Raw genomic sequence first — 24,778 nt, 5'->3', positions numbered from 1 at the left:
ATTATTGATTGCGTCTGAGTGTATATTGTTTTATATTTAGGAATTAAAATACAAAATATGTGAAATAAACATTATCTGAAAAATAAAAATATATTCTTATTTCATTAACTGAAAAATAAAAATAAAATCTTATTATTGTCCCAGTCCGTTTCTTTTCTAAATGTTTCTTGTGCATCTGTGGTGTGTTTTATTATATATTATACATTAATTAACTACTATTATATTATACATTAACTACGTGCTTGTTTGTAAAAAGGTTGTGAATTAGTAGGCTAACGGTTACAAGTCACGTTACAAAAGAACGAAGGACTCAAACCCGAAGACTCAGAAGATGAACTAATCATTACTCTTTCCGGTACTGACAGCATAGCCTCTATGGGACTGACAGGAAGAACGAAAGACTCGGACCCGGCCGAACCCGAACTCGAGACTCGAAAGATGAACTAATCATTACTATTTCCGGTACTGACAGCATAGCCTCTATGGGACTGACAGGAAGAACGAAAGACTCGGACCCGTCCCGAACCCGAACTCGAGAGAGATGAACTAATCATTTCCAGTACAGATTCAGAAACCATATGTTGCGCAATGCGCATGCGCGATCAACACAAAATGAACGAATCACTCTCTGAGACAACTCGGTAGTCCCGAGTCATATTAAAGATTCGTTCAAAATGAACGAATCGTTCATGAACGACACATCACTACTTAACGTTACACATCCAGAATAGCAGTCAGACCTAGACTTTTAACATCCTTTTATTCGAATTAAATGATTAACGGTTTACGTATCGTTACAGGATTGAACGTCGCTTAATTTAGAGGTCGACTGCTATTAAAACCAAACGACAGAGAGCCGGAGGTGAGCGAACGGTCACTAAGCATGTAATCAAAATCCTCATCCACAGCCTCTTTAAATCCGCAACTTCAGCTCGGACTGAAGTTAGAGACGCTGTCAACACGTCACTGTTCTCGCAATGGACTGCATAGCATCGGTTTGTAGCTGTTGACCCATCTGGAGCTGTAATTGGTTAAAGGGAAGGGAAGATGCAACAGGTCCCGTACGGATCTGTGGATCGAGACAAGCCTCTCCTCCGTGTGCCTTTCACCCGGTTAGCGGTGATCACAGTGTGTCTGCCGCTGCTCGGCCTCATCGCCTGCGTCGTGCTGGCTCTACTCTACCATTACAATGACTCTACCTACACACACTGCCAGGTGAGAACCAGTCCGTCACTGCCAGACCCACATACACACTCGACATGTGACGTTAAATTAGCACTCCCCTGAAATCACCTCCTCAGAACATATATATTACACTTTTCTAATATTGGCACCCTAATATTAATATGATTTGTTTCTGAAGAAAACATATTTAAATTGGCCCATACTTACTGGTCAGAATTTGGAAACATGACTATTTAAAAAAAAAAAATATATATATATAATATTAAAGTCTCTTGTGCTCCCCCTTATTTGGTCAAAAATACAATAAAAAAAAACAGTAATTTTGTGAAAAATTACAATTTATGATAATTTTATAGAATATTTTAAAATATAACTTATTTCTGTGATGCAAAGCTGAATTTTCAGCATTTTACGATTGCTGATCTATTATAATTGTTGGAAACAGTTGTGCTGTTTGATATTTTTAACCTATGATATTTTTTTTTCAGGATTGTTTGATTAATAAAAAAAAAAACAGCATTTATTTAAAATATAGATCTTATTAACTTTAAAAATATATATATTAAACAGCATAACTGTTTCCAACATTATAATAACTGAGTATCAAGACGCAAAACAGCATGTTAGAATGATTTCTGAAGGATCATGTGACACTGAAGACTGGGGTAATGATGTTGGAAATTATATGTTAAAGTATATTAAAATAGAAAACCATTATTTGAAATTGTAATATTTCTCAATATTTTTTTCTGTATTTTTGATCAAGTAAATGCAGGCTTGATGAGCATAAGAGACTTATTTCAAAAGCATTACTATTTTTAACGTTTCCAAACTTTTGACCAGTACTGTACACACACACACATATATATATATATATATATATATATATATATATATGTATTACTTATTGTAATGTAAAGTGTTGTCAAAATTCCTTCACAGGTTGCTAACTACCTCCCATCCATCAGCGCAGCCATCAGTCTGACACCAGAGCGCTACATCTGGCGTTTTAGCATCGGCCTTCATTCGGCCCCACGCTTCCTGGTAGCGGCAGCATATTTCAACGTTTACCGTGGACGCTTTTCCAGGAGGCTGAAGGAGCAACTTTTGAGTATCCTCACATTCCTCTTAGCTTTAAGTGAAAATGTAGGGCTGCTTCTGCTCACTTACGTCTCCTCCACCGAGACCTACAGTAAGTGCATTTTTGGACTGAAGCCCTGAGTCCTGTTTCAACACACACACATGCTGAGAGCTCCTGCTGGATCGACAAAATGGGGTTGTTATTATATTGTTATTGATTGGTTAATTTAATGTGGTATATTTGTTAATAGTTGGAGATGCAAAAGTGCTTTTAAACACTTCACGTTTTTACCTGTGTTATAATTATGTGGGGAGAGTATGACGGAGCGAAAACTTTTAAGAAATGTTTCACCCCAGAATCTAAAGGAAAAAATAAGAAATTATATTTTGTGAGACCCATAAGAAAAATGATATTGTTCATGCAGAATATAAATAATTAGTCTATTCTAGTCCAAAATTATCTCTGTATTTTAATGCAAAATATCATGATATAATTTAGTTTTAAAATTATATTTGTAAAGCACAGTTTTAAGTACACTTCATAACAGTATTTGTTTTTCAAAGTCGTCTCACCCAAGCTGCATTTATTTGGTCAAAAATACAGTAAAAACAGTAATAATTTGAAAATAATATTTTAGTGGGAATATACTCCCTCAGAAATCATTCTCATATGCTGATTTGATGCTCAGGATTTAATGCTTTTTCTAATTACTATCAATGTTGCAAACAGTTAAATTACAGCAATTATTTTTAAAATAAAAAAACAGGTTTAATTATTTTCATTTTTCATGCAAAATATATTTTTAGATTTTTTGCTTATTATTTTGGTTGAGATGATTTTGGTGTGAAATATGAACTTTATTGTATCAAATATATCAACTTTATTATATTAATTTTACCTACAAAATAAATTTGGTTTGTAATGCTGTGTATGTGTCAATCCGCAGGTGTCCATAAGAGCGGCTTCATCATGTTTATTGGCAGTTCTCTGCTACACATGTTGTGCACCTGCAAGCTGTGGTCGTTGATAGCGAAGAATTCCCTTAGTGCAGAGGTAATGCGTTTCTACATATTTGCCATCATCTGTTCTAAACATATCAGCAGAGGGCGATATAAACCATCGCATAAGCTTATACAACAATTATATTGCAAGCCCTGTTGGAAATTATGTTAGGATAATTGTAATGTGAATTATGTGTTTACGTTATTTATTTTTCGTCATATAAATGCTCTTACAGAACACTATCCCTGTGTCTGAATATAAATGCTCCCCTACTATATAGTAGGCGAAACACAGTATGTGAAAAGTGTAGTGCGTCCGAATTCACAGTATTCATAAAACAGTAGGCGACAAGTACCCGGATGACTTGCTACTTCCGGCGAGATTCTGAAGGACACTTTACTATCCCATGAGGCCATGGGAGAGGAGTGACGCAACTGATGTCATAGGAAAAATGACAGTGAGTACATACAGTGGTATGTTCAAACTATATAAAACATACTCTTTTTTTTTTTAACGGTTGCAAAGCTCCCAGTCAAATGTAGTCACTCGGTTGCAAAGCTCCCAGTCAAATGTAGTCACTCGGATGCAGCTTAAGTTTAGCTTTTAAACAATCCATGCACACAAAAACTGATTGGATGAAATGAGCATATCTGTTTAACATTCAGCTGATATATATACTATTACTCGCTGTAATTATTCAGATATCACGTCAGTTGATCTTGACACCACAAGCACAGCTCTAATAAAAGGTGTTGCTCATGGGAGTTAATGTGTCAGAGACCACAGTGTATCTTTTTATTTCTTTAGCTGTGAAAGTGCAGCAGTGTTTGTGTGTTTCGGGGGAAGTGGTTGCAGTACTCTGTGCTTTCACCGAACCTCGTCCCACCTGCTTGCACCACATCACGTTGCAGAAGAGAACTGATGCCATTGTGTCTTCTTTCTTCTTTTTCTTCTTCTGTCTTTCTTCACTGCATCTGCCCAAACCCTCTTTGACATCAGGAGATGATGTCATACCGCCAGAAGCGCCGCCTCTTCCTCTTCAACTGTTGCTTCTGTCTGTTGGCTGTCTATTTCTACAGGCGACACAACAAGTACTGTGAAGCAGGAAGTGAGTGCAACATCTCGACCGTTCTGTCATTCACCCCACCCATGTTCCTCTCTGCGATTGTTCCCTTTTGGGGATTTTAAATGCTTAACATGAACTCACAAATTCTTACCAATGATAATTCATTTCTTTTGTTTGACTAGTTGAAAAGTGAGTAGTACTAGTACCAGTAGAACCAGTATGCTGTTATTTTTCTGTAATTTATATATATACACTACTTTTTAAAAGTTTGGGGTCGCTAAGATGTTTTTAAATTTGTTCAAATATACAGTGAAAACAGTAATATTGTGAAATATTATTGCCATTTAAAATAGCTTTTCTCTATTTAATATATTTTTTGAATATGAATTTTCATCATCATTACTCCAGTCTTCAGTGTCACATGATCCTTCAGAAATCATTCTAATATGCTGATGTGCTGCAAGAAACATTTATGATTATTATCAATGTTGAAAACAGTTATCTGCTTATATATACTTTTTTCAGGATTCTTTTAATAATTAGAAATCTTTTATAATATTATGAATGTTTCATCAATTTAATGCATCCTTGCTTAATAAAAGTTAATTAAAAAGTTAATAATAAAATAAATCCCAAACTTTTTTTTCCATATTTTTTTGATAAATTGTTACAAAAAAAAATCTATTTCAAATAAATGCTTTCTATTCAAGTCATTTTTATACATTTTGTGAATAAAAGTATTAAAAAATACTCTTATTGACCCTTTATGTTGATCTTCTACATAAAATGACACAGATTGCAAAGCTGTGGAAATATACTTTAAAACAGTCATCATTTCATATTGTGTGAGATTGTGTTTATGTATCTGTATGAGACAGTATTGGATGATGTTTAATTGTGCATGCTTATTTTCCTTCTTTTTTTTTTTTACATTTAGATGATCTAATTTTAAATTAATCTTTAAAAACACTAATAGTTTAATAACACTGTAATCCTTAGCAAATCTCAAAATGAATGTACATTTTTCCTATTGTACTTTATAATGTTGAGATGTCTAAATTGGCAATTCATTTATTTGAATTTGTAATGTTGTTTTTGAACGTATTGAAACCAAATATTTCACGGAATTTTATTTCAATCCTTATTTCTTTTGCCATTTCAGTTCGATTGAAGTTTAGCGCTTCAGTATATGTTCTTGTTGTCTCCCTGTGGCAGTTTACTCATTCTTCGCTGGCTGTGAGTATCTGGTGGTGCTGTCCAACATGGCCTTCCACATGACTGCCTACTGGGACTTTGGAGGTAAGGAGGTGATGGTTGCAACACCTCCAGAGGGAAAGCGCTTCTGACACAGGAACTGAATACTTGCATCATCTCCTTGAAACTTGAGACACTAGGGGTGAGACTGACTGATCGAATGCATGTACGACTGTTTACATCATAGGGTTTCATTCACTTTAATACAGGTGTCTGATCGGATCATTGTCCGTTTTTGTACTATATAAACCATTTTATTCAGGTGTAACTGGAACGGCTGATTATGCCCTCAAAATCTTTTAGTCATCTATCTAATATCTATACTGTCATTACTTTGAAATCTCCTCATAAACCAAAATGTGAAATGGCATGTCTGTCTCTTACTGATTGGTTGTCAGGATCAAACATTGCACGTTTTAAATGCATATTATTTCTGAAATATTTGCAAATGTAAAAGTAATTGAGCTCTGGAGACTGAAGTCGTGTCAGGTGGTTTTTGCAGCTGCTGTTTCACAAGTGCCGCATCAAGCAAGCATATGCACATTCAGTTCAGTCACACCATGCGTTTCGCTCTTCCTTTGTGACGCCAGTGTAAATCATGTGAAAAGTCATCGTAAGCTGCCTTTTGCACAGCATTTCGTGTCTTTAGTGGCTAAAGAGCATTACATGTTTGTTCATATTTCTAGTGCAGTTCTTGATCATGAACGACCTGTGCCCTTAGTAAACGTGATGTTGCCATTAGCTGAACGTTAAAACTGGTAAAGCGCAATATGACATGTTACCCATATTTCGTAGATCACCACTGGGGTTGAGTTCAGCATGATGTTGTGAACATGATTTCATATAGCAATGCTTTTTACGATGTACCAAAATACTGTTTTTAAATCGTTGTGAAATAAATATTTCGATGGAAAAAGAAGTGGACCATTTCTGAAAATAGCACATTCCTATTACCAGATAATCGAGGTTAAGCGCATCTAACATAAAAGTTTGTAAATATATAATGTGTGTGTATATGTGTAAAAATGTTTATGTTAGATGTGAATCATCGATTTGATGATTATAGGAACGTAAGGTTGCATTTGTTAACATTAGATAACTACATTAGTTAACATGAACCAACAATGTACAATACTTCTACAGCATTTATATTAGTCAATGTTAATTTCAACATTTACTAATACATTTTTACAATAGAAAATTAGATTTGTTAACATTAGTTACTGCACTGTGAATTCAAATGAACAAACGATGAACTACTGTATTACTAACATTAATCAAACTTAATGTTTTGTTGGTTTTTTTGCTCACTGTTAGTCCATGTTAGTTAATACATTGACTAATGTCATCAAATGAGACCTTATTGTAAAGTTTTATCATAATTATTTTGATACATAGCCTTTAAGTTTAGGGGTTGTAGATTGTAGTTGTGTTGGAAAGAAATGACGTGTTATGTTCTTCACAAGTGTGTACTTTTTTCTTTTTTTCAAAATAATTTCAGATATGTCAGAAGAAGATTCTCATCATATAAGCAAAGTCTCTATAGTCTTTGATATAGCAGAGTAGCTGTCAGTAAGGCTTGAGTCAAAACCTTTCACAGGAACGAGCAAACAAATGAATGAAGTTAAACCGACAAAAGAGTCACTGTTAGCACCTGGAAAACAAACACAGGTACCAGGAGCTAATTTCACAGTCAAATAAGAGCGGTTAGGCAGCAGAGAGTGGGGCAAATTCTGCTTGTGTAGGGAAAGGCACTGATAAAGAGTGAGAACAAAAATAGCAAATATTACGGTTACATTTCAATAGGTTCTAGTTGAGAGCGAATAAGTGAGTAAAACTCGGTTCCTAGTCTGATATGCCCACCCAGTATGCGGGTAGAAACAGACAGGATGACAAAGAGTAAAAACTGAACATCATTCTGATGCCGAAATTGGGGGTGTTGTTTATTTACTCACAGATCAAGGAAGTTTGCAAGCTGAAGAGCACTAAAGGAAATCCCTTCTGCTGCATTCCTGATGGTCCATTCACTGGCCAGCTCTGACCTTTTTAAGAAGTTAGTTTAAACAGAATCTTGAAGAAGATGATTAAAAGGATAGTTGACCCGAAATGAAAACTTTCTCATCGTTTACTCAACCTCATGTCATTCCTAGCCTGTATGAATTTCTTTTTTTTCAGTGGAACACAAAAGATATTTTGAAGGACAGTTTTTGTATCAATACAATGAAAGTCAATGGGGTCCAAATGTGTACTGTAAAAAAAATATTTTACCAAGTTGTAAAAAAAAAAAAAAAAAAGGTTATTGGAGTACGGTTTACAATAAAATGCTATTTCAGTCTTTCTACTTCAAAATGTTTCATGTTTAATTCAATGTATCACTTGCCTTTCTTTGAAAATTGTTTTGAAGTAAATCATACGGCAATTTTATTCAGTGTAGTTTTTTTTTACTTTCATTCTATGTCATTCTTTGTGTTCCACATAAGAAATCACACAGGTTTGGAACAACATGAGGGTGAATAAATGATGACAGAATTGTCATTTTTAGTAAAATTGACTTTTTACAGAATCTGTTGTTTGCCGAAAAGACTTTTTTCTTGAACAGGTTTGGCACAGTTATATATTATAAAGAAAAGAGTAAGAACGTTAAACTATATTTTAAATGCCTTCCAGTCTTTGACTTGTCTGAACAGCTCTGCTGTAATCACTACCTACTGCAAAAGCTTCCGGCAGTTGTGTGAGTGTGAGTGTGTGTACCGGTATGTGTGAGATATCAGGTTCACTCTATTTTGCCTCTATCAAAGTCAGATAGGGAAATGATCTTGCACACTGTATTTAAATACACTACCGACTTCCTCTTTTAATCTGTAGAAATCAATATGACAGAATGTTTTTTTTTATAATGTAAATAATGTTAATGTAAATAAATTAAATACAATTGTATTAAGTAGTATCTTTAAAGACCAATTAAAAGTTTGGGATCAGATTTTTTTCATTCAACTTTTATTAAGCAAGGATGCATTAAATTGATGAAAAGTGACAGTAAAAACATTTATAATATTATAAAAGATTTCGATTTATTAAAAGAATCCTGAAGTATATATAAGCAGCACAACTGTTTTCAACATTGATGATAATATTAAATGTTTCTTGAGCAGCAAATCAGCATATTAGAATGATTTCTGAAAGGCTGGATTAATGATGATGAAAATTCAGGAATAAATTGCATTTTGAAATACATTAAAATAGAAAACACTTATTTTTAAATTGGAATAATTTCACAATATTGCTGTGGTTTTGATCAAATAAATGCATCCTTGGTGAACATAAGAGACTTAAAAAAGTAAAAGAAAAAATGTATTGTATTTTTCTTTAATGGGACATGATGCAGTTTATCTGCGAGGGTCTCCACCGGGTCCTGTTCCATCAGGCTGACTGACCTGTAGCATCCACAAAACTCCCAGCTTAATTATTCAATGCTTGTATTGCTTTCACATGACTGTGGGATTTCTCATACATGAATGGCCATAAGCGCACATACAGATTGAGCAACACATTATGACTCAAACATCATCATATGATTCATGCACAATGAAGTGTTTGTCCATTTGCTGTGAATGTTTTAAGGAGACTCAAGCACTTCAGCATAGTTCTTCAGAAAGCAGCATGTGTCCTTAATGAGCCACAATATTATCTTCTTGACTTTCAGCTAACATTTGATCTAACGCCAATAGAAAAAAATGGAAACGGCATTAAAAACAGCATTTTTATTGTATTGTATAATTTTGCCCTTGGCTTTGAAATTTGACACGCAACAGTCTTATCTGCTTACATTTAAGCTTAAAATAACCATTATAGGAAGGCACTGTAAAGTTATACATTCATCTGAACCACACAAATTAAGGTAAAGTGATTCTCATTTAGAGCTTGTTGATGAATCCCTGAGCCTTGAACTGAATCTTGGGCCAACTGAAAGCTTCCTTCCTTTACATTAATGGCTCATTTAGGATTGTGCTATTTAAATCGACAAAAAGCTGTTCCCAAATCAGTCACCAAGTGAAGAAAGTGCCTTGTTTTCTAAAAAGGTTCTGAAGCCCCACCCTGGAGCGCAGAGGAAGTAAAGAATGAAGAGTTGAATGTGACGCAGAGCATGCTGGGACCTGAAGGGTTTCCTGAAGGGTCTGCCAGACAGTTTCCCCAGCACAAGGAAGTAAAGCCGTCAAGCTGCCAGGCAACATCCTCATCATCACACATACAAGATCAGGTATGTCTAAGGAACCGCTTCACTCAGAACGCGTTTGAATAGAGTGCAACAGGAAACATCCCATTGATTTTCTCCATAGAGGAATTGATTTTGAACGATAACTTAAAAACCATAAAAACCAAGGCAGACCGACTGTGAGCTACGAGGTGCCATCAGTGTGCATTAGACACGCAAAGAAATCTCCACCAATCAGAGAATCTGGGCAAGTAAATTGCGCCAAAAGAACACTTTTGCACCTGCCCACTCCCATGAAGAACTGCGAATCTTCCTTATACGCTCTCAAACTACTTAAATATTAGTACATCTATGCAGATTTTTCAATAAATGCAAAATGTTGTTTCTATAGACACGATCAATATCTTTATATCAGAGGTTTTATGTTTATCTGAAGTTTTTAATTCGATTACATCATTCGCAATGCTTCATGGGATCGTAGTTCTTTCCCTCATTAAAGTCGTTAATTGCACTTTGTCTTGTCCTGATTTTTAAAAACGTAAAAACTCCGAAAGTTTGTAATGTTGTGATTCACCTTGTTGCTAATTGGTTTGGTTCGTGGCTTATTACTTTTTAATGAATACTTTTTAAAAAATCCATATGGGAAAAATACATAATAAAAAAAGGGCCGGTCTGGTGCGCTCTATTGTTTCTGCTGTTACAGCGTCTTCACACTCAAGCACCGTGTTTTAAAGATAGGAAGTTCAACTTTTAAAAAGCGCTACCCTGCTTTCTTTCAAATTCAGCTGTGGCTCGCGTTTTTAAAAGCAAGAACGCATTCTGTTTTGAATGGCTCATTCAATATCATAGATAATGTCACTATTTATACAAAAAGGCCTGTCCTCAAGGACACCCCAATCACAGAACAAATGCCTTGGGCTTAAAAAAATATAATAAGTGCTATATATATTCTCAGATTGTGTTTTGTAAATAATAAAAGGAAAAAAAAAAACCTTCATTAACCAATATTCTCCAAGTCTCCAAACACTAAAAATGAACTAAAACCCCTTTTCACTGAAATATATGTAAGTGTTTACTTCCTGTATTTGATGTATTCCTGAGATACCATGAGATGGTATCAAACTGTTTAGTGGTCTTATGAATTCCCACCCAAAAAAAACACTCTCTCCACATAAAACCAAGTATTTGCTTACAAGCAAAAATAAAAACATTTATGAAAAAAGTAGGGATCTCAATACAGTGTAAAACTTGATATTTTTCTTGATCTTGTATTTCTCTAATTTCACAGATTAAGGCTGTTTCTTGGTCACCGTCCACTGAAAACCGGCTACTCCAAACATTCAGTAACATTCCCACCATTTCTATGCATTCCTGTGTGTAATTCAATTCAAATACCTCTATCCTCTGTATTTTCAGAGGAGTATACAGGGCTTCTTGGCAGCCACAGGCTGAGGACTGAGGAAGGCACGCACCGCGTCTGCAAACACGTCCTTGATGCCGTCCTGGCTGAGTGCCGAGCACTCCAGGTACTTGGCGGCGTGGATTTGGCGAGCCAGAGCCTGACCCTGCTGGTGCGAGATGGGCGCCTGGTTCTGCTCCTTTAGCTTCTTCAGCACATCCGCGTCATTGCGAAGATCGCTCTTGGTCCCCACCAGCAGGATGGGTGTGCTGGGACAGTGGTGCGTCACCTCTGGATGCCACTTGTGCTTGACGTTCTCGTAGGACGGGGGGCTGGAGATGGAGAAGCAGATGATGAAGACATTGGTCTGAGGGTAGGACAGCGTGCGAAGGCGGTCATACTCCTCCTGGCCCGCTGTGTCCCACAGATTGAGGCTGATGGTGCGGCCATCCACACCGACTTGGGAGCTATAGTTGTCGAACACGGTGGGAATGTACTCTTTGGGGAACGCGCCAGTCGTGTACGAGATGAGTAGGCAGGTTTTACCCACTGCTCCATCCCCCACCACCACACACTTGATGCTCTGCATGATAAAAAGGTGACCACTCGACTTCAGCAGTCTGCAGAGAAAGAAACAACGCTCTCTGTTAGAGGAAAACATGACAACACTCTTTAGATGGCCAGAGTTGGCAGGACAGGTGATCAGATTAATAAAGGAATGGATAAATAAATGGTTAGATGGATAGATGGCTTGGATGTGCACAGTGCGATATGTGTGTGTGTGTGCTTCAATGAAAGCAGCGCATTAGTATAGAACGGTGATTAAACTGACTTTGAAATACCTGTGCATTAAATGGTTTTAATGCACACTTTCCAGCCAATCAGAATCGAGTATTCAGACAGACCATTGTATAACATTGTTTAATGCAATCTTCTGCACATCATTTTTATACTGTATATTATAATGTTGTCATGCATAAAGGCCTGTTCACACCAACACGAATGTTCCGCACAAAAATTCGCCCCAGAGAAAGGAAGTGAAACAATATTTACATGTTTTTAAACAGCCATTCAGACTTTTGTATTCGCTAGGCCTATGGTGTTTATCAAACAACACCAAATAAAAGAGTACAGAGACAAAAGAGCCGCTTATGATACTATTATAGTTCCCTAGTTTTAATATCGGTCTCTCAACATTGCGTTATCGATGGCGCTATGGGGAAACAAATGTCCAATGACGTTCAAGCGTGCGAATTAAGGGCGGGAACACATTGTATATAACACAACGCTGGCGGGTGTCATTTCCTCCGAATCTTTCTCCTTTCTACAAGACTGACACATCTATCTTCATTTTTGCAGTCGAGTCATGTATATTTTAAATGTATATTTTATTTCAGTTTTAGCTTTAGTTATTTTAGTACATCAAATTAAACTAAATGAAAATGAGAAATGTTGCTTTGGCAACTAGTTGAAATCAAATAAGTTTAAGGTTTTTTTTATATATTTGATTTCAGGTAACATTTATTTTATTTCAAGTTAAGAAAATGTTTTTTTTTACGACTTTAGTTTTAGTTGACTAAAATAACTGGGTTCTTCCTCTATTCACTGTCGCTTAGCAATATAGTCTGTTTATGAGCAGCACTAAGTCATAGCTTTATCCAACAGCGGTGCAATGGAAAATAAATTAAAACCTCTCTGTAAAACATCCGTTGCATTTATCGCACCAAATTTTCGCACCGCACACATTCATCTTGGTGTGAACAGGCCTTAAATAGTTACTTAAAAATGAAAGTTCTGTCGTCATTTACGCACCCTCAAGTTGTTTCAAACCTGCATGAATTTCTTTCTTCTGCTGAACACAAAATACTATATTTTGAAGAATGTCGGTAACCAGACAGTTGATGGGCCCCATTGACTTCCATAGTATTTTTTTTTTCCTATAGAAGTCAATGGGGCCCATCAACTGTCTGGTGGTTACCAACATTTGTGTTCAGCAGAAGAAAGAAATTAATACAGGTTTGAAACAACTTGAGGGTGAGTAAATAATTTTCATTTTTAAGTGAACTATTCCTTTAACTTCACTTAAACTCCATTTAAAAATGTTTTAAGTGTTTTATTTATAAGTTATTAAGGCGAAATGTTATAATATAAATTTGAATATGAAAATAATTATCTGCGGTTTCAGCCATAATTAGGCCTAAATTTTAAAATACAATATCAGTGCATCTTTGATGGGTGAACATACACATTTCAAAAAGTGAGGATGTATGAATGGATCGGTGGAAAAAAAGATTTACACATGCAAAGAGAGGGACAAAGGAAAAAGGTTACGAGAACATCTAATTGTTTCTTCATGCAAATGCACAGCATGTTGAGGTCATTTGGGCCTTTATGAAACAATGTTTTGAATACAGTCAGCCTCATCCAGTTCCTTCTACTTCCCCTTGCAGTTCTATCGATAAGCAGTGTATATATTATATAACACAAATGAATTTCCACTTGTAGGCTAAATGATGGGATTATGTGCATTCATATCCTCAGAAATGCACAAAAACTATTTTTTTACCCTCCATTCGGGTCATGGAAATATGACAAATTTGGGTCATGACTCAAATGGCTTTCTGAAGGAAATATGACACGTAAAGTGAAATTTTATACAACATGTACATGCTGGATAACTTTGAAACAGGAGTGATTAGGTTTCAGTTTATGCTGGAGACATTTGATGTGAGAAGAGGACTGATTCAATATACAGTTAGTCAACATATGGGAAATTCTGTGCAAGGGCAACATGCTGTTTTTGTGGAAAAAGGAGCTGGAAAGTAGATTTACTGACGAGTTGTGCGCGTTACACTGGAGGTCAGTGTGAATTACTGTCAGCAAAGCACTTTCTAAAATCGTTCCAACAGCTGTTATTTTATGTTATTAATCAACATTTTTGTTACATGATAGTTTGATCATGACATGTAGGCCATCTTGCTTGTAGCAAATGTGAGAACGATTCGTGTTCTCGCACATCAACAATAAACTGAGAGCTGTGGATTTACGACCAAGAACTCTCAGTTCTCTCTTTCTTTCTCACTTATTCCAAGAGTCTGGCAGATGTTTGACCCCTGGAGAAAGGAGTGAGACGGACTCTGCCCAATCTCCAGAGACGCTCAGAGAGAGAAATACTCCGAGCCCTGCCCTTCTCTGCAAGGCGTTAGCCAATGTGGTTTAGCGAACCAAGAGCTCAAAGAAACAGCACTGACAGCTCAGTCTGGGTGGAGTCTGTCCTGTCACTTACAACACAGCATTGTCATATCACAATACCCATGTTTAGCAGAAGAAGTGCTCAGTGATATAGAAAATGGAGTAAATCAAGTGCGACAGAATCCCATTGACATTTTTTTACTGTGTCCTTGTAGTTTACTATGCTGAATTCATATTTGCGGTACTGCTCAAGTCATCGATGTTTACATTGAAGTGTAGCTGACTAAATGTAATATTTTAAGATTCAACCATTGGAAAATCCCATAATGGTTGACCACTAATCTGAACATATATGGTGATTAAGGTCCTTGTTCAAGTATCGTGTGTGAGTTTATCGCACTTTATCAACAAACCCGAATTACGCAAATCATGTAAGCCAGCAGAGGAACAGACGATCTTAATGGCTACTAGTTTTGGCAGCAAAAGGAGAACTTGCACTAGATTGCAAAGTATGCAGACGGGAATCAAAACTAGAAGTGGTCAGTTACATTTATCCATCCTTCACACTCTATACTGAATCTAGAATTTAGAGTCTTTCATCATAAGGGGCTCTTTTCATCATTGATGGGCTGTAATTGCACACTTAGTCCTCTATATTTGCACACTTAAATATGTGAAAATAAGAAAAAATAAATGATCGTGGGAACTGTCACCACAACTTATGACACAGCAAGTCACCTCTTTCCAGTGACTCACCACAGGAAAGTGAGCCCCTTGTGTCATTCAAGATATTCAGCTGTTTTGTAGGCTACTTTCACATTAAGAAGTCAACAACAATAACGGCCTACAACTGCGTGTAGGTTGACGGATGAGTGTGGAAGATCCTCTCACAGATGTGCTATTATCTTTACAAACTGTAATGACAGTGGTTGGTTAGTAAAATATGACTTCTCTAATAGAAGCTGTTATATTGTTCTGAAAAAGATAAATATCCCAACTTCTGCATGGCTCTGTTGGATTGCTTAAAATGAGGATGTTTCTCAGTTCCTCATTCCCTCTGGAAAACCCAACTGCCTTTTTTTTTTTGTCTCCAAATTTGCATAATTTCCCATTCATTCTCTATATTATGTTTCAAAATACACAACCAAATTTCCACAAGTCTTTCAGAAAAGTATCTATAATGTAAACTAAAAACATTGTTATAACAAACTTTGTTTCCATCCATGTAATTTGTCACAGTAATTATTCATTTCTACTCAGTTTTATGTGTTTTCAGAGTTTCAACCTTATACAGTCTGGTTTCAACTCACCATTTATTTAATTCAAAGTGGTCAAAAGTGCCATGAAATGAACTCATCACTGCAGGTTATCTTTGGCATCATTGTGAATGAACTAGAACCTCGTGTTTTAATATTAATGAGCGTATTTAATTGATATTTATTCAACGGTACTCTATGGGAGTGGCCCCTATTCCTGCTCTCTGATTTAAAACTCTCAAGCCACTGGTTAATCATCGAGCCGCGGTCGAAAGCGAGAACAGGATATTTTGCTAAATATCACACGGTCGGAATTATAAATCTCTGCGTAATTTCTCTTTAACAAATGAAGTCAGAAATGAAACGCATAAAGATGTTGTCTAACAAGCTACGCTAGTATCACAGGACTATTTATGACTATTAAATAAATATGTCTTACCAAACATATCAGATGCTTTGAGGACCGTAATCCCGCTGCTGTGGAAGTTAGTTGCTGAGGTCTGTAGGACGTGAGTTGTGTTCACCCCAGAGAGGAAGTTAATGGCTTAACGGCATATTTGAGGAAGTTTACCGAAGTAAATGTGGCTATGACAGTGTTTAAGAGGGCGTAACAGTCTGTCTACACTGCGACTGCACGCGCGCGCGCTCCCACTTTAAATCAGGCAGTTCGTTCGCGTGCACTGTCAGCTCCGTTGATCGTTCGCTACTGTAGTAGAATATGCATCACAGGGAAATCCCGTATCACCACAACATCAAACTCATATTGAAACTACCTGACCTAAGGAGGAGCCGTGAGAATATCGACTTGAATCATACACAGAGCCGTGGGTGTTATGCAAAAATTATTGTTACCAAATGTAATGGAATAGTTTACCCAAAATGAACATTAATGTTTTAATTTATTTTATTATTTTATTTATTTTAATATTATGTCGTTACAAACCCGTGACTTATTGTTTTGTGAAGAACAAAAATATAAGTTTTGAATACTATCAAAGTGGATGGAGAATGTGAAACAACACTCTTTAAAAATAAAGGTTCTTTATTGGCATCCATGGTTCCATGAAAAACCTTTAACGTCAATGGAACCTTTTCATTCCACAAAAGGTTCTTTAGTGGAAAAGGGTTCTAGATTTTAAAAATGTTTTTTACACAGAGAGAAAAATGGGTTCTTTTAAGAACAGTTCACTAAGGTTCTCGGGGAAAATATAGGCCTAGTATATTCTTCTATCAAACAACCTTAATATGAAACCTTTATTTTTAACAGTGAAGTTCCAAAAAGCATTGTAAAACAAACAATCTAACTTTCATTGGCCTTTGTATATTTTTTGGAACATGGACTTTATCATTGTATGGAAAAGGAATTAAATTATAGGCTATGAAAAAGTTATTCTTTTGTGCTAGCTACACACACACAAAAAAGTCAGTCATACAGGTTGGAAGACATGAGGATGAGTAAATTACAGAATTTTAGTTACAGTGATATCCTTTAATAGCCCATATCAATTGTGGAATCTCATTCAGTCAGAAAGCTTTCAGAATTTTTTTATAGATAGATAGATAGATAGATAGATAGATAGATAGATAGATAGATAGATAGATAGATAGATAGATAGATAGATAGATAGATAGATAGATAGATAGATAGATAGATAGATAGATAGATAGATAGATAGATAGATAGATAGATAGATAGGATTGGTAAACAGACAAGAAAACTGGGAGTGGTTTCTTCATTTTTAGCTGCATGGTTGAGTATCACACCACTAGATGGCTGTGTCTTTCTGCTTTTTGAGACCAAACCTCAAAACCTGACAATTTATATCCCAAGAAACTATTTGCGCTACCATTAGACATCCTCCAAAAGCAACACCAAACGGTTTCCTAACACCGATGGGATTTGGACAACTCAGAAAATAGGACTTTGAAACAATGAACCTCGAAATTTGATTTATATATCCGGGACATACTTTTGTGTCATATATTTGGAGAACAATTCTTTCTTCATTTTGGACGTTTTGTTCGAAGCGGGTATTGTGATGGACAAATATTTTTGACAATATTTCACATTATTGAGAGGGAGGGCATGTTATGGCGCAGACTATGAGGGGGAAATGTGGAAAATGAATGTCTAACATCGTTGAAGTGTTGTTTAAACTTATTGGACCATTAAAACGACAACATTTTCTCGTCTGAGTTAAAACAACATCCTACAAAATCGGTTACCTAATGGATCTCAGTCAGACCAAACGAAACTTTTACATCTGATTCGTCACAAGCGACTCCTGCAGTTTCCAACCTTCGGCGTTTGACAGGTAATCTGACATTTTTAAAACAATAAGACGATGAGTGTGAGTAGGTTGCATGTGCATTTGCAACATGAAGACAACTTTGAAATAGCGTGTGTGTTACTTTTGCTTATTTCATATGCCATGATCTGATATGAGCCAATCGGCAAAATACGCAAAGGCGGAACTTGATCGTATCATTCACAAGGAGGCACATTTGCCGCTACTTTTTATAGTAAGATGAATTTGAGGAGCCTTTGTCAAAAGCTATCTAAATATATCAAAACTAACGTGACATGCCACGCTTCACTATAACTGAAGCGTGAGTTGGAGGCTTTTTTCATAGCCATACAGTAACGTTAGCTCCAACTATAAATATTGGCTATAGCCATATGGTAGGCTAACATACGTTCTATTATGTTACTTGTACTCATTTTTTTTTTAAATTACTGATACAATCCAGCAGTCACTAGCCTACTATCTTTTTTCAGTTTCACTAGTGACTTTTCATTAGACTATTTCATTAGACTAGTGACAATACCTGCTTTTGAAAGTAGTCTGTGTCACAATTATTGGTGGTTATTCCACTTCCAGTTTACTGGTATTAGTATGTAGCCTATTCCTTGTTACTTGTAAATATTCAAATAGTAGGCTAGTATCAAATCTATAGTACCAATTTATTAGTGTGTATTTGTTACTATTGTCATTACATTTGACAACTGTAAGAATTGTAAATATTGCAATAATAATTCTGGTAACACTTTATTTTACAGCATATTTGTTACTCATGTTGCATTGTTGTTACTATTGTAATTATATTGTGCATAATTACATGCAACTAACTCTAAACCATGACCTTATCCTGACCCTTCCTAACCCTGTAAGTATAGTTAATTATTATTACTTTGTACTTAAATGAATAATTACTCGGACATTTTACTAGTAATAACTGGGACATGCATATAAATTATTTTCATGATTTGTTATCACAACTTTTTATCTTTTGTCAAATCAACTTAATGTGGTTCAGATAACATACTAATTTGAGTTTCTATTTGGTAAACCAATCTCATTCATTGAATTAACTCAAATGTTTAATTTCAATTAACTCAAAAATGTTAAGGCAACCAGGTAACTTACTTTTTTAAGTTAAACCAACAATAATTTTTTACAGTGTACTAGTAAACTTGGAATAGGTACCAGCAATATTTGAAATACATACTAATTGGAAGTGACTAGTTGATATCATTCTGAAACACATAAAAATTACAATTACCATAGATTCAATAGAATAGTTAGGCGTACGTGTCACTAAAGGGATAGTATTAGTAGCTAAAGAGTAATGTCTGTGACTAATTGAGTCACTATTTGAATAAGAACGGTCTGGAACTTAATAATTACTAGTGAAAAAAAAAAACTAGCTATTAAAATAAATACTAGTAACCTAAAACGAGATGTGAATGGAACAAATGTTAAAACCGAGTTGCTGTAATACCCAACATTAATTTTTATGTCAGAATATTTCATAATGTATTCCTGAACGGTAGATTACTGTTCTTTTAAATGCTCTCTCTCTCTCTCTCTCTCTCTCTCTCTCTCTCTCTCTCTCTCTCTCTCTCTCTCTCTCTCTCTCTCTCTCTCTCTCTCTCTCTGTTTAAAGTTTAGCATGGATCTATTGAGATTTGCCAGACACTGTATGTACATTGCATGGCTTGGTTTCTTATGGAGGAGTACAGCAGATCAGCACAGCCTGACAGACCACCTGCAGTCTGCCAATGGATTATCCGGTAGGAAATCATCATTCAGTTGAATCACTCAGCGTTATTTCCCATGTTTTATGTGTCCGTATAGTGTGCATTTTACGTGTTACATAATACCAATGGAACATAGTGTAGGGGGTGATGTCCCACTCTGAGAAATGGTGCATGATATACACCGTTCTTGTGCTACTAGATAAGATGAAGTGCTTCCCTTGTTTAATCAGAGCCTCATTGGAGATGATGTCAAACCTATCTTTCACAATCCAAATGCTGCACTTACATTTGTTGACCAAGAACTAAAAGAATTGACATGACCGAAATATGTGTCAGGACAGAGGTTTAGTTTAGCAAATGCACAGAGTGACATAAAGGCCTCCCATGAGGCAAGACTGCTGGTGTATGAAAACCTTGCAAGTTTTTAGTGTCCATCAAAGTCTCCTCTTGTGCTTTGACACTAACGTTCAGTTCCCACTTAAAGGAGTCATAATGTGCAATTTTCACTTTTCCATGAGAATCAATGTATGTTATGATTGACTAACGATTATACATTTGCCGGGATGCCGATATTCAAAAGTGAAGCGTTTGTTTACTAGCCAACGTGCACGCGCACTCAAATACGAGATTTCAATTTCTCCCCCGACATGACGTCAAGACGGGGCCGGATATACCATATATGGACACCGCAGAGGAGGCCCGCCCTGCCCCTCTCCCCATCATATTCAGTCAAGAAAGATGCAAGAACGTAGTGCACACGTGAGTTGCTCTGTGGTTGACTGTCATAATCCACATTCTAATGTTTTTTTTTTACCCAAAACTGACCAAACTACAAGGGACAAGAGGATGAAATTTATTTTTAATGACGCTGTTCCAACAACCATCTCAACTTGCTCAACGTTAGGTGTCTGCGCTAAACATTTCACAAAAGAATCTTTTACAAATTTGGGGCAATATCAGGCGAAGTTGGCATCGAAGCTACGTTTGGAAAAAGGTGCCATTCCAACAATCAGGGACTTGCCTGAATTTGAAACGGTAAGACTGTGTTTTTATTACTATATTTTGTGTAACAAACAGCAGCTAACTACTAATGCGGTTAATGTATGTGATAAGGATAGATACATTTAAAAAACAGTCAAGAATTAATAAACATAAAGAAAAACATAACGTTACATGTCTGCAGATGAAAATGATTAAATATCTAAAAAACCACAACGTCAAAAAAGGCAAAAACAACACATTATAGCAAACGTTAATCTCTATAACCACTGTAAGCTGAAAATAAAGTAGACTACATCTCCGTTAATGTAATCTACATTAAATTAAAGCTAAACTTATGTGGGAGAAAATAGCAAAAAAACGTTTTAGCTCGTTACTGATGTTAATGTATGTCTCAGTCAAAAAAATTGTCTTTACCATTCAGAGACATGTTGATGTAGACGTCCTTCAATTGACTGTTGTTCCTCTTCCGTTTCCAGCTCTGGTTCAGAGTCTGGCTCAAACATATACGGTTGAATCCCGTAGGTCGCGTTCATTAACAACTTGCGCCATGATCTCTTTTTGGAATGATATGCTGAAGTTACCTGCGGTGTCAAGCCCCCTCCTTCCTACCACCAATCAACGCGCCCCTCATTTGCATTATTAAAATGACCGTCCACGACAGCCAAAACCTCGCATCAGATCTCGCGAGACAATAATGCATTCAGAAATAAGGGTCAAACGAGCTCTGTGTTTATTTTTTTCCAATTTTTCTTTTTTAGAAGGGCATGAAATGACTATAATAGACCGTGGGTATCAAAGTTAATACTACATTATGACTCCTTTAACAGACTGAAGCTCATCCTGTGATGCACCTTCACCATGGTTATAATCCACTCAAAACTCAAATTAATAAAATGCAGACCTGGTGAAAAGATTAGAAAAAGGAACACTCTTATATATTCAACAGTATTCTTTGGAAATTATTTTATCATCATGACACTTTCATTAATAAATTCTTCCAAACTCCAACTCAATCTAGCCTGATCGCTCAGAAAAGATTAATAAACCCTAAACATCATCTGGCTCTTTAAAAATCTGTAAATCTAGCTGCCATTCTAGTGCGCAATGACCTTTGGGGTGAGTTTTTAATAGTCAGTTAGGGTAGTTGAGTAAAGTGAGTTTTATCACGGTATTGACTTTGGGAATAACTCAAAATCTTCTAGTCTGTTCCTGATTTATAACAGATACTTCACAGGGGTTACCAAAGAACTGGAGAGTTGCTGAGGTTTCCTGTTACTATTTCTGTTATTCTAGTTATTAGTTTACCGTGAGTCACTTGGATAAATGCCGTAATCAGGCTCAGGTCATCCATCCATTTTCCCAGGCCCTCTGCCTGACTGGGGTTAATTCAAAATGGTCATCTCTACATATACCAGGTGAAACTCTTTGTATGCATCTGGAAAAGGCTCTGAATTGTACATATTAGGTCCAGGGCTTTGTTGACTTTATCCAACCGTTTTACAGAAGGACTTTGCATCTCAGTGCTTGGTGGAATGCATTCCCTAAAACATTTCTCCTTTTATAGGAAATGGTGGGAATAATTAGATTTTCAGTGTTATCTCCCTTTGAGGTTGAGAACTGTGAAGTGGACCACAATGGAGATTGTTTTATTGGAATGCAAAATGAAACTTTATATTTGATATTCCAGGTTTAATACAAGTTATGCTCAATCCACCATGTTTATGCATTATGTTGATTACCATAAAATTATTTTGACTCAACTCTTCTTTTCTTTTACAACGAAGCACTGTTGGTTACTAGGTTACCAATACCACTGTCATCTGCTCGAACAGCTTTATGGAAACGCACATAATTCACATTTGTTTGGTTTGAAAAGATTCACTTCATGTTTGGATGGAAACCCAGATAATGTAAAGCTTATAATTTTTATAAAAGCACCTAGATTAAATGTTGAGCTGTAAAGCTGTTTAAATAATTTTTACAGTCATTTTAGGGTTTATGTGTTATGTTGACATGGACAAAATTAGATATAACTTTACACAGAAAAGGTATAAGCAATTTTTCATACTAAAATTATACCATGGATGCACCGAAATTTCGGCTGCCGAAAATTATCGGCCGAAAATGGCATTTTCAGTTTTTGGCCGAAAGATAAAAACGGCCGAAAATATAACGCTCCGCTTATGTACTGCTCATGCTCATCGGAAAAGCAAAGTCTGCTGCCGACAGACGACTAATGCGCCGACATGAAATTTCGATGTAGCAGCTAGTAGTATAACGTTACTTGTTTCGGCTTGCAATGTTTTTATATTGTAGCATCCCTAATTTTAACACACCTATTGTATACGTTTTGCGGCTATACTATTGAAACAATCACATTTATATATTGGCCTCATTCATTTTCATTGTAAGAGCCTCACTGTGAGACAACTTTTTGCATTTTTCTTAACCCTTTCACGCGTACGATCACACCGGTGTGATCAGTCTTGGCTGGTCCCTGGAGCGTACGATCACACCGGTGTGATCAGTCTTGGCTGGTCCCTGGAGCGTACGATCACACCGGTGTGATCAGTCTTGGCTGGTCCCTGGAGCGTACGATCACACCGGTGTGATAGAACGGTCAGTGCATCACGTTATCAACTGCTAAATTCAAACGTGCTTTCGCGCGTTGGCTGGCACTGAGCCAGAGACAGACGCACTCAGTGCTGTCATATATCACAACTATTGAGTATTTTAAACCACATAATGTTTATTTTAGGTTTCAGACATTTAAATACACATAAGTACTAGCAAAACAGTGATTTTGAGTTAGTAAAATAGACACTGATGTCTATGGAAACGGCAACAATAATCATTTCCATTATAATAAGACGAAACGTTTTATTCATATCAGATACACATTGTGTAAGTAGCTTTACATTTTACCTATTCTTCTCCTAGTTCACCGGCCACTTACTTTCATGTATTTCGTGAGAAACAACAGATCCGATTCTCTGAACTGTGAAACAAACTAACATGGCGCCGCCCATCGCGCATACAGCTCAACTAACGTGATCGGTATAAAGATGTTTATAAGAATGTGTATAGTTCTATAGTGTATAGAAGTTTAAAAGATGTGTATAAACAACAAAACACATCCACTTGCACATATTTGACAATCGGAATATCAGTGTTTCATGCTATAGCTAATACATTTGTGAATATTTTGAATAGAAAAGGAAAAAAGACATAAAAGCAGATCATCACTCATTCAGCTCTGTGTTGTGATTGCACTGTGTCATGTGATAAGAAATGACGCGTCACCATGGAAACATTAAAGTGACAGGTTCTAAATAACGGTCGCCTTGAAAAACTCACGCTGGGGGGTCAGTTAGAATATTTTAAACTTACAATCAATTTTCTTAACCAATTAATTTTGTTGTAATCAACACTATGCCACAAGTTATGTCGATTTATCTTAAATGGTATTGAATGCAAAATATTCCTTTAAATAGAAAAATAAACATTAATTTTCAGCATTAACATTGGAAAGTTAAAGGAGAACTCCGGCGCAAAATGAACCTTTGGTCTAATAAAACATTGGTACCTAGTCAACCGTTCTCTGAGATTTGTTTTCATGATAATCGAATGTAAAGAGTTTTATCTCTAAAAACTGTTTAGCGTATAACGCTAGTAATGGGGGCATCTATTAAGTAAAAATTAATCGCTAGTTTATACCACTAACAAGGCTCAAAATAGCCCCACACTAACACAGTAACATAATGAGGGTCCTTACATGCAAAACGAAGCATTGAGAACTTTGTAAGTGTACAGACCGTTTAATAAATAGATGTTTTATAAAGACAGTCCACTTCGTGTATACAGACAGGAGCCATCTTTGAAAAACAGTCTCGACTAGTCAAACCACAAACGACGTGCTAAGTGAGCTGAACTGTATGAAGTTCAGTGAACTTCTGAACGGTACGAATGGCGTTCGTGGTTTGACTAGTCGAGACTGTTTTCCAAAGATGGCTCCTGTCTGTATACACGAAGTGGACTGTCTTTATAAAATATCTTCTTATTAAACGGTCATGATCTATCATTATC

At 36.2% G+C, this 24,778-nt stretch overlaps 3 protein-coding genes across 4 annotated transcripts in view; 2 read left to right on the top strand and 1 right to left on the bottom strand.

Moving 5' to 3' along the window:
* Positions 1–719: 719 nt before the first annotated feature.
* pgap2 (post-GPI attachment to proteins 2) lies at positions 720–6,512 on the top strand. The gene is made up of 5 exons (XM_056262090.1): positions 720–1,215; positions 2,128–2,377; positions 3,213–3,319; positions 4,268–4,376; positions 5,550–6,512. The coding sequence occupies exons 1-5, from the start codon at positions 1,048–1,050 to the stop codon at positions 5,678–5,680; spliced, it is 765 nt and encodes a 254-aa protein (XP_056118065.1). The 5' UTR covers positions 720–1,047; the 3' UTR covers positions 5,681–6,512.
* A 4,615-nt stretch (positions 6,513–11,127) lies between these two features.
* On the bottom strand, positions 11,128–16,283 carry rhogb (ras homolog family member Gb). Its single transcript, XM_056262077.1, has 2 exons — positions 16,088–16,283; positions 11,128–11,820 (listed from the first exon to the last, which is right to left on the bottom strand). Exon 2 carries the CDS (start codon positions 11,787–11,789, stop codon positions 11,214–11,216), a length of 576 nt encoding a protein of 191 aa, XP_056118052.1. The 5' UTR covers positions 11,790–11,820; positions 16,088–16,283; the 3' UTR covers positions 11,128–11,213.
* A 1,178-nt stretch (positions 16,284–17,461) lies between these two features.
* The window catches only part of stim1b (stromal interaction molecule 1b), a 38,570-nt gene continuing 31,253 nt past the window's right edge, over positions 17,462–24,778 (top strand). For both annotated transcript variants that reach the window (XM_056262076.1, XM_056262075.1), the window contains exons 1-2: positions 17,462–17,963; positions 19,597–19,723. In XM_056262076.1, the coding sequence (XP_056118051.1) occupies positions 19,603–19,723 (121 nt within the window). In that variant the 5' untranslated portion in view covers positions 17,462–17,963; positions 19,597–19,602. The remainder of the gene's footprint in view (positions 17,964–19,596; positions 19,724–24,778) is intronic.

Source organism: Rhinichthys klamathensis, unplaced genomic scaffold, assembly GCF_029890125.1.
Source record: "Rhinichthys klamathensis goyatoka isolate OS25496 unplaced genomic scaffold, OSU_Roscu_1.1 h1tg000191l_1, whole genome shotgun sequence".
NCBI lineage: Eukaryota > Metazoa > Chordata > Actinopteri > Cypriniformes > Leuciscidae > Rhinichthys > Rhinichthys klamathensis.
Note: the sequence above shows the minus strand (reverse complement) of the source record. Positions and strands in the feature narration are given on the sequence as shown.